This window comes from Pygoscelis adeliae, unplaced genomic scaffold (genome assembly GCF_000699105.1).
Source record: "Pygoscelis adeliae isolate BGI_AS28 unplaced genomic scaffold, ASM69910v1 Scaffold66, whole genome shotgun sequence".
Taxonomy (NCBI): domain Eukaryota; kingdom Metazoa; phylum Chordata; class Aves; order Sphenisciformes; family Spheniscidae; genus Pygoscelis; species Pygoscelis adeliae.
Genome location: NW_008825167.1, coordinates 11,236,014 through 11,246,848, shown reverse-complemented (window position 1 = coordinate 11,246,848; position 10,835 = coordinate 11,236,014). Strand labels below are relative to the sequence as shown.

At 38.2% G+C, this 10,835-nt stretch overlaps 1 protein-coding gene across 1 annotated transcript in view; it reads left to right on the top strand.

The window, feature by feature from the left end:
* The window catches only part of STK32B (serine/threonine kinase 32B), a 171,790-nt gene that overhangs the window by 22,498 nt on the left and 138,457 nt on the right, over positions 1-10,835 (top strand). Inside the window, exon 3 of the mRNA XM_009328893.1 lies at positions 3,579-3,730. Coding sequence (XP_009327168.1) covers positions 3,579-3,730 — 152 coding nt within the window. The remainder of the gene's footprint in view (positions 1-3,578; positions 3,731-10,835) is intronic.

Genomic DNA, 10,835 nt, shown 5'->3' with positions numbered 1-10,835 from the left:
CCTGCTCCAAGTGGAGCCTTATCTATGAGCCACAGTCTCTCCAGGGGTACACCTGCTGCAGCATAGACTTATCCACAGTCACTTTGAGATGCACCTGTTCCAGCATGGCCTTCTCCATGGGCCACAATGCTTTCAGAGAGATACCTGTTCCAGCATGGCCTTACCCATGGCTGCAGTCCCTCCAGGGGTACCTGTTTTGTTGTGGGCTTATCCATGGCCATGTGCTTTGAGGTGCTCCAGCATGACCTCATGCACAGCCACTGATGCTTCAAGGTGCTTAGTTGTCGGCTGGGGTTAAACCACAAGAGGGACTTTAAAAGAGAAACCATCCTTCTAGAGATGGTCCCTTGGACCTATTTAAACCCATACCTTAGGTGGAGATGAATGTTCCTGTCCCTATCTGCTGACTATGAAGCTGGATAGTTGTCGAGTTCGTGACACATATTTGGTTTGAAGCATCATCTATAGAGACTGCTGAAGCAATGATAGCAGTTTGAGCAGGGCACTGTCTGGGCTTTGGTAAATGCTATTCACAGAAAAATTGAAAGAGGATGTTTTAGTAATGTGAGTGTGACAGGCTTCCATACTGATACGTGTAAATAAGGCAATTCTGCACAGACTTCCACAATAATGTCATCACAGAATTTGTTTGTTAAGGTGCCAGAGCACCTGTTTTTCCCTATTTTAAAATAACTCTTTTGGAAAGAGTTTAAACAAAAAAAACCCAATTTAAACATTTCCTGTTAAGACTGCATATGTGAGGAGAGCTCAAGGGCTTTTCCTTTCTTTCCTGCAATAGTTTCAGCCCATTGACGTCCTGCTCAGAAAAAGAGCTGACAGCCAGCAGATAGAAATGCCAGGGAGGATCTCCACTATGATTCAGCGCTGTCATAGCAATGTCAGGCGTTTTTCACAATAACATCAATGTGGATGCAGCTTGTGTTTCCTGGATTTTAGTAGGAAGTAGCTTTAGTATATTCATTAAAATCCTATTGATTTTGAAACCATGTTAAAAGGTGTGTGTAGGTACACATTACTAGAAAATGTTTACTATCATTCTGCTTTAAAGCTGTATGCTAGGCAACCTTCTATTAACAACAGAAGGTCTGTTTCAACTGTGCCGAATACCCTTGTCTTTACGGGCAGGTAAGAGAACTGAGTGCCTTCTGGAGTCACAGCACTGTTTCAAAACCTGTTTACATTACATATTTAGGTGCTGCATATGACCCGAGTTTGCTGCATTGGTCAAACCTGTAACTCTCAGCTGAGTAAAACTCCATTCTCTCAGCAGTGTCACTAGTCAACGATTAACAGAGAGGCTTTTTATGTAATGGAATAAGAGACTTCTGCAAACACCTCAGTCTTGGCCAAGTTTCATATGAAAATCATGCTGCAAATTCATGTAAGTGAATGAACTTCTGGACTTAGGTTCTGAGCCAAAATCCATAAACGTTGTCCTTTATAATGTGATTCACTAAATTGGAGTGTCCACATAATCTCAGACAGGATGTCAAGACCCTGCAAATTCTGCTTATACTTTTGAAGAACCTGTGGAATCTTGAACAATTAATTTCCATCCCTCCATTTCAGTTCAACCCTACCTGCTACCTCTTCTTCCCCCAAAAGGCCAACCCCAATTCCCCATTGTTCCACAGCCTGGGTTCTTTCCATATAAGTGTGAACTTTCAGTTATCTTAAGGACATCGCCAACATTCAGACTTTCTGTAATAGCCCAAGGAGGAAAATGAAACAAAACTTTGGTACTCACCATTGTGCAACATTGATGGGCTCAAGACAAAACATTACCATCCATGTTTTACTTAATTAGCAGAACATCTCCTGATATTAGGAAAGGCAATTAGAAACTCTGCTTAATCACACCTTATCATTATAGGTTAAAAGTACTATTAAGTCCTCTCTTTGTAGTAGATTTGAGCTTAAGGACACACTTCATGGAAATAGAGTTGCAGAGAAATAAATGTGGTTTGGGTTCACTGGTCCAGTTCCTCTTGGAGGGACTGGAAAAATGTAGGGGAAGTAAAATATGCTGATGATATGCTCCTGGAGCCTTTCCTCTGCGATTAAGAAATAAGTGACCACACAGCAGGTCTCTCTAAGGTCCTTACCCTGGTGCTGGTGGTTCATCACCAAGTCCAGAATCCAGATGACACCTTGTTAAAGTCAGAGGTTTCAGCTGTGGGAAGTGCTCTTAGTTTCTCCAGACAATTTCTGAATTTTGAGCACCGCAAGTTCTTTAATATACAACTCAAAACCAAAGGATTTATTTTTGGTTGGCACCATGTTGTAATTCGATCTCTGAGCACTACTTTTATGTGTGTATACTATGTATGTATACTATAATTTTACATGTGCATAATATGGGAGTGTGTATGTGTGCATGTGTGTATGTACATAAATATACATACAAAATAATAGTGCCCACAACAAGTGAGTCCAGAATACCCTTGAATTTAGATACTACAGAGCTGTGATATCTAAACCAGATGCTTCTAGTACATAGTCTGTATATGTCCTGATGATGAAAAATTCTGATTGGAGCCTATGGCTGTACCAGTAATATAAATGTTGCACCAAAATAATATTTTCAACTAATTTTCTCTTGGCTGTGAAGACACATTAGGAGTGTCACTTCAAAAAGTCCTGATAAATCAACAGGAAAAACCCTTCAGAGCAAAAATCTGCTGAAGATATAGTTTTGTTCTATGTGTGTATGTAGGGCTGTTATGAAGATGAGATTTACACCAGCTTTGGGGATGAGACAGCGAACAATCTTATATTTTTGTGTTGTCAGAAATCATATTTAAAACAATGGTCCTTAGATGTGGTGTCGGTGACACTCTCCAGCTTCATTCACAAGGTAAACTGCCACAACAAAAAACAATCCAGGCCTTACATGGGAGTTCTCTTGACTAAGATTTCCTTCCTGCATTTACAAAATTATTTGACTTTTTTTAAAAAAAGAAAACAAAGTTAAAGCAAAGAAATTTACTGCCAGAGACTAAATCATTGTAATGGTTTCTTGTGACTTAAAAAGTATTATGATGAATCTCTGTACAAAAATTCTTTTTCTTTTCAACAATAATTAAGGGAGCATAATTCTGATATTTAGATGAAATATTGAGCCTTGTAAATGTAGGCTATGTTTATGATGCAGTAATCAAGATATGTGTATTGACTCGTGGGAACGAGGACAATGATCATGCATTTTCCTAGGCAGGAGGCAGTAATTTCTGTGACTAATGAAACAGCCTGTCATTCGAGCAATTGGACTGTATTCCTCCCAGCTTTACCATGTAACTTCTGAAAGTTATGCCACTTTTCTTGGTCCCCATTTCTTCTTATACAGGGGTGGGGTGTTCTTTTGTTAATTTAGTAATTACAATATATTACAAAGAATCCTGCATTGCTGTAATATGGACTTTCTGAAGGTGTTTCTAGGTTTTGGTATCCAGACCTGGATAACTGAAATATCATAAAAGGCTCCTTTTTTTCAAAGTCACAACTGAGTTTCCTTTCTGTAGGTGTCAAACTTTGTCCTTTACTTTGCTGTCAATTAGGTGTGCATTGTACAGAAGAGAGACACCAAGAAAATGTATGCCATGAAATATATGAATAAACAGAAGTGCATTGAGAGAGATGAAGTTCGAAATGTTTTTCGGGAGCTACAGATAATGCAAGGCCTGGAGCATCCCTTCCTAGTCAATCTATGGTAAGCAAACCTTTAAGATTCTGTCAAGGATCTCTTGTTTTCTACTTATTGCTGAATCAGTTCAGGCTATGGAAGGCTGGAAAGCTGAAAAGTACAAAAAAAGTTTTGGTGACTTCTTTTTTTAAGGTATTTAGGTTTTGCCGAGGGTTTTATTTTTCATGAATACTTTAGAGATGCCCTTTTGCATTGGAATATTTAAACATCACATTCACCTTTTCATTTCTGGTTTGGTTTCTCTCCAGATTGTTACAGCAATGTGTGGAAATGTGTTGTTCTGTCCAGCTTAATCATTTCTTTTTGACAATACCTGGACTAAACATCTGTTATAAGGCTGTGGAATATCAAACCCAACCGTTCAGTTAAAACTTTTTTTAGTTGATTCAGTGAAAATTCAAAATTCAATTACTCTTAAAAAATGGCTGACATGGAACAACAGAAAAACATCTTTTTGTCACCCGGAATTTCACTTATCTTCCCAGTGTTAGCCACTGCATGACTCGGTCACATATGAGTGTGAGAAAATGTTGGTCAAGGAATGACTGTCTTCAGCTACACCACCAACTTAAAATATTTGCTGGCTTTTATGTAGCGATAGTAGTAATGGGATGCAGATTTCCCTCCCTTATCTAAAAATTACCTATATAATTCAAAAAAAGGGGACATAAACCATTATGATGTGAAAATTGTTCAGGTTGTGAATAGCTTGATTGGCTGCAGATGGTCACAGTGCAAACAGACCTTCTGTTTTGTGAGTTCTAGCTGTCTTACTAGAGGTCAGTGCCTAATCTACAGCCTTTTGCCCATTCTTTAGCTCACTCTTGACCTGTACAGGTGAAAAATTTCTTGTTGCCAGCTTAGCATCTTTCATGAAATAAAGGCCAAACTATTTTTTGGCTTGAGTTAACACAGCTTTAGTGTAATTGCACCCACTTATACCAGCCAAGGGTTTGATCCCAGTGTTCATTCAAAAAGGACCTAATCATATATATATGTCTCAAGTGCTCCCCACTAGACATGAATGATCATACCTGAGCTAACCTAATATCCTGTTGGAGGCTTAAAGAAAAATAGACAAATATTGTGACTGTAATACAAAACTTTCTGAGTATATTTTCCAAGGTTTCAGCAGTTCTGGTGATTTCTTCACCAAAGATGTGGTATCTCTGTGCTTAAGAGCCTGTGGATTTTTCTTTCATGCATTTGTCTAATCTCTTTTGAACTCACACGAACTTTTGTTCTTTGACAAGGGGTGGCAAAGATCTCATGGTGTAACTAGACACTGTGCAGAAACAGTCATAGGTTAACATGACCTACAAGATACTTCAGAAAACATAATAATGCTGAAGGACTAAAGATCAAATATTTATTGTGAAACAAAAAGTATGCTAGGTTCCAATTACTGAATTATAATCAGCTTATCAATATTCTTTCATGGTTTTTATTTTTCATGCCAAAGATTAAACCTGAAATAAGCAATACAAAATGTGTTGGATGTGGTGGATGTGGTGATGATTTTTATTATAAATAATTAAATTAGTCTTCTCGTGCTTCTGAGATAATGTCACAAGATCTCAAAACTCAAATGTTATACTATATGTGTATATGAGAAATTTAGAAAATGAAATGTAGTACTCTAGAATTAACAAAATATTTCAGGCAAAAAGGACACTATTCAAGATGCTTCAGTGCACTAACAGTGTTCTATATTCAATGTCTCTAGCAATGCTTATAGTTGACCAGTCTATCTAGGATGCTTATTAGGAAGAATGACAAGATTTTTCTCTGAAGGGAAGGCACAGAGGGGGCCTGCCCACCCATCAGATCACATAATAAATGACAGGACACCTCCCATGGATAGGGCCTGAAATTTATCACTTGCATTAGAGCTTTTGACCCAGCTCAGCAGCCAACAGTCCTGTCTCCCTGTCACCAAGGTTAGTTTTCAGGTCTATGGTATGAGACAGAAGAATATGAAATAGCCTGAAGACCTACATCCAGATCTAAAATCAATGCCCACATTCAGGGATAGTCCTGCGAAGATAGGCAATTTGCTTGTGCAACCATTCAGCCCATGCTGCCTTAGCATTTCAGTGCTTCGCAGCCTGAAATGCCCATGTATACAACATACTTTGTTTTTCCTTAGGGACAAAACATGAACATGTGAAGGTACAGCCAAGCTAGCAGGTGAAAGAGCATCCAGGAACATTCCCAGGTGCTGTCTGATGCAGCTGGACTGGCCCTTGGCACGTGCCTGTCCCATGTGAGCCAGTCCCTTCCCAAACAGCTCCTGGGATAGTTCCAGAGTCACAGTATCCCACGGATCAATGTGGTGTGGCCAGTGCCCTTCAGCAGCAAGGACTTCCTAGCAGAGGCACGAGCTGCTCCCTGCCAGCTGGCCTGGAAATGCTCCCCAGCATGTTTCATCTACTATGATAAGCAGAGTGGCCAAACAAGAGTAGGAGATCCTGCTCTAGGGACCTCCATCCCTCTTGTTAAAGGTGGGCAACTGTGTAGTCAAACTCCAGATATATGAGACTCTACTGATATTCAGGCACTTGGACATACACAATTAGAACTGTCAAAAATTTTCCAAAAATAATTTCATTGACACTTAATATTTTCACCTGAAGTGTTCACCTCTAACATTACACATTCAAATGTCTAGTGATTCAAAGCCCTGACTCCAGAGTGAGCTACTGAACTACTGGAGAACCTATATTTCACCCTGGGCTAGCACAGCAAAGGAAAGTCGTGAACCCAAGCCTCCCCAAAATTAATCTAGCCTACCCCAAATAACTCATTCTTTGTACCAAGCCCATAATATGTTTCTATAATTAGCCTTGCACAATCCTAAATGAATTTAAAATAGATTCTGATATATTTCTGGAGTGTCTACACTTGCAGACTGCAGTAACATGTTCCAGACATCTGAATGCTCTAACTCAACTTTTGCGTGCATTTCAAGATGTACTACACATTGTCTTCAAATAATGACTTTTGTTATTGAACTGCAACAAAGGCAAAACAAAAATCACAAGTGACCCATGAATAATGGTCACATCTGTTCTATTAACACTAAGCCATATGAAGCTCTTAAACATATTAATTATATTTTATTTATTTAATAATTGAAACTACATTTTATTTGTTTATTTGCTACCATGAGAAAAGGAACACTGCAAGTACAAATGTAGTATTCCTTAAACATATTTTATGTGTTCCCAGCAATAATCTCTTAAAATAACAGCATTTTTGTTGGTAGTTGGTGAATTAGCAGCCCGTTTAATGTATTTTTACTGGCAGTTTAGATGCAATAATAATTTGCATCAAATACATTTACATTGTAGCTATAAGTTACACTAGATGATTAGCAGGAATCCATGAGATTTCCTCTTATGAGTCAATTCCTGGCATACTAATGGAAGAAAAGAGCTGACGTTGCATTTCTTCTATAGTAATTGCAGCTAGATTTGTGGTTCATTTTTCTGAGTTAGATTTTTTTCTGTTCATTTTTTTAATTGCATTGTAAATGTACAAATGGGCTGTAACAGGAGCTACTAACTCTATCTTGTTTCACAAACTGGAATATTAATTTAACAAGGAAGAGTTATGTCATGGTGTATGGGCAATTACACAGCTGCAGCTCGTGTAAATGTTGAGTTTCTTTTGACCAGGCTTTTTTGGACTAATCTGTCTTTCTAGGCTCTATCACACTCTCTAGGGGTGCATATCAGTTTTCAGAAGTCCTGGCTAAGGTAAGATTTTAGTGACTGAAACTCAGAAATCCCATCAGCCTACTAAATTTAATTGGCATCTCCCTACTTAGCTGGGTATCCAACTTTGATTTCCCAAGGATATTCAGAAGTAATTATTCTGAGAAGGTAAGTACCAACCTGCCATCTAGAGCTCTGCTGCAGCCCCCACATCAGTAGACAGCAACTGGCACTGTTAACTAAAAAAACACTAGCACTCCTAGACAAAGTCAGAAATTCACTTGTAGGCAGGACTCAGACTAAGACGAGTAGTGGTGCACAGCTTTTCCAAAATGGTTTAATTGTGGTGTGTGTGCATTTTACATTAGATATTGTCATTGGGTAAAAACTGAAAACAGACTTTGGATTAGGAACTGTAGTAAAGTATGTTTGCATAAAACAGTTTACAGGCTTGTGGTTAAACAGTCATGTAGTCTGTGAAGAATTGGGGATCTGGCTGCCCATGCTAAAGGGAGCCTAGAGCTCATGTCTCCTGCTGTCCAGACAAGCTGACTACTTGTCTACTACAGAAAACATGATGATAGTGCCAAGAGATTTTTGATATAAATGTATCTATCTTATTTGCCCCTTGCAATCTCAGTGAAAAGTAGTTAGCTGGCTGGACCAGTCTGGATGACACTCCAAAAGTCTTCAGAAAAATCTACATTTCTTCATTGATTTGAAAGGAAAATTAGGTACTTATTTTGGTTGCATTGTCCCTTCCCCTTGATTCCTCCCTCCCCTAATTCCCAGTTATACAAAACAAGACTTAAGCTTAGGTAGGTAGCCTAGATCTGATCTGCTGTTCTTTTGTCCAGAAGGGATATACATGATGAAAAAATTAGGGAATTTTATTATCAAAATACTTGCATTTTTTTTCCAAGTATCATTTTCTGTAAGAAGTTCTTCAGTGTCATAAAAATTTATTTTTTTCTTTTGGATTAATTAAAATGAAATCTTATTTCTTTTAATTCAAAATGTCAAATCCCAAATCCAATTTTGGGATGCCCAATCCAATATTGAAAAGCATATTTGGAGGAAATTCTGTTCATGACAACCTTTTCATGAGTTTGTGGGACTGTCCCTGACCAGAACAGCTGATTTTCAAAAGTTAATCATCCGGACCTTCAAAATAAAATTAATATAGTGGTAAATCTCCCAACAATTCCTTGAACCAAAGGAAATACTAACCAAGAACATTAATCTTTCTTTGAGGAATTACATCATCAAAAAGAAAAGTTGGCAACTCAAGAAACAAACATGAAGACTGGAAAGCCCTTTAGCTATGATTCTATGATTCTATGATTATGCATGATAACTGTACAAAGAAGTAATGAGATATACTTAAGCAATCTGTCATAAGTTAAATTCTCGTGGAGAGAAAGAGAAGAGGAAAGAAGGCAAACCTTCTGTAGTGGGAAGTTCTGCTGGCATCCATCAGTAACCCCAGCATACAGAAGAATACAGAACAGCTAATATAAAACAAGGGTAGCATCTCAACTCCAAAAGATCTATATTAAAAAGCTTTTTGAGGCTCATGCATCTTCTCTGAGCTTTATTAAATTTAACTTCACAATCTCAACTTATAAATCTTATTATTTGAAGTATGAACTGTCTTTCATAACATCTGACACAGAAAAGAATCATTCTTCTGTAAATGCTCATAATAGCTTGGAGGATAACAGCGTTTTTCAGGAAGGGCTTGGGGTTGATTTATAACCTTCATTTTAGAAATGAAATTGAATAAATGCTTAAAGACATGTGAGCCTTGTAGCTAGTTTTATCACCGTTAGAGGCATTTCTGATAATAGAGATTCCTTCTTAAAAGGAAAAGCAGTCCTGTTTTTTATCAGACATTTTGTATGTCATGTATTTCAAGCATAGATGAAGGAGCTGTAGAAACGTCAGCTCCTAACATGGTCCCACCTTGAGACTTCAATGTGCCCCTCTAAGATCCAGCATTTTATCCATGTTTATCCTTCCCCAAATACCTGGGTGTCCCCTGGGCAAGATGTGTAGTGTTCCTGAAAGGATCCATATTTTAAATATCTTTCTCACAACATGCGTTAAGACTGAGCCAAGAGCCAGCTTACTCCCTATCTACCAACGTGGCTAGACTTGTACCAAAGACTTGTCATTACATGACTTGTCTTCAAACATGAGTAGATCCACTGGCTGCTCTGAAAATAATACAGCCTACCACAAATGACAGAAGTTTTTTGGAAAAAAACTCATGTATCAAAATAGTTTCTCTGCTGATGTGGAACAGAAAAATCTGAAAAAAGGTTTGGACCATTCCTCAAAACTTTTGCAACATTGAAGTGATCTTATTTTTAATAGCCATGCTTAAAGCTATTATACACTTTTTAAATTGTCAGAACAATTTCAAAGGCAGCAAGAGGGAGAAGGGTGAAGATTTACTTTTGTCAGCTTATAGGTAATTTTCCTATAGACAGAACAATATGTTTGATGTATTTAACAACGCATAAAGAAGTGTTAGCTGCATTCTCAGAGTGGCTATATATTTTGATGTATTTTTCTTTTCTACTCATCAGTCTCTGGAAACTGTATGTATTTCATAACACAGATCTACAAAGTACATTACTGCTACCAGCTAGAGTAAAACTAAGTTTCAAATCCAGTGAAAACTGGAACAAGTGAAGAACACACATTATAGCAAAAATGTTCATGCATTTCTGAATTCACCTAATACCCCAGTCTGTCTTCAAAAGAAAGGGGAGGTAAAAAAGAGAAAAAAGAATGCTGGAGAGAAGAAATTATTTGTTCAGTCTCAAATGTTGGATGGGTTGTTTCATGTACACACACACACAGCTGGAAATTATCACTCCTCTGCGAAGGTGCCCTTTCTAGAACAGGCTGTGAGAAACATCACCTTGGACTGCCCCATAGCACAGCTCTGCTCCTCAGATTGGCATCAGAAATGTGCATAAACCTACAAACTCAGGGAAGCAAGAGCACCTGGCCAAATGTTTTACTGCTGGGTGGAGCTGAAAATAACCAATCAAGGAGCATCAATTACCTATCAGAGACCCCAAGCACCAAGAGGAGGTGGTTCAGGTTGGTCTTAGGTGAGTTTGCTTAGTCGCTGCGGTATTGTGTAACTTGGCTTGGTATCGCAGACCTAATCTGGAGTGAAAATATTTTATAGGGGATGGAAAATGTCTTTTCTGATATCTAATATGACCAGCTTTCTGAGCTTCATGAGACTCTATATCAAAGGTTGTGAGTAAAGTCCATGATCTAACAGAAAAATTACATGATATTTTTGGAAGGGAGCAGGGGTGTTGTGGCGTTTCCTGTTGGGACACAGGCTGGGTGTTTACTACTAGCCT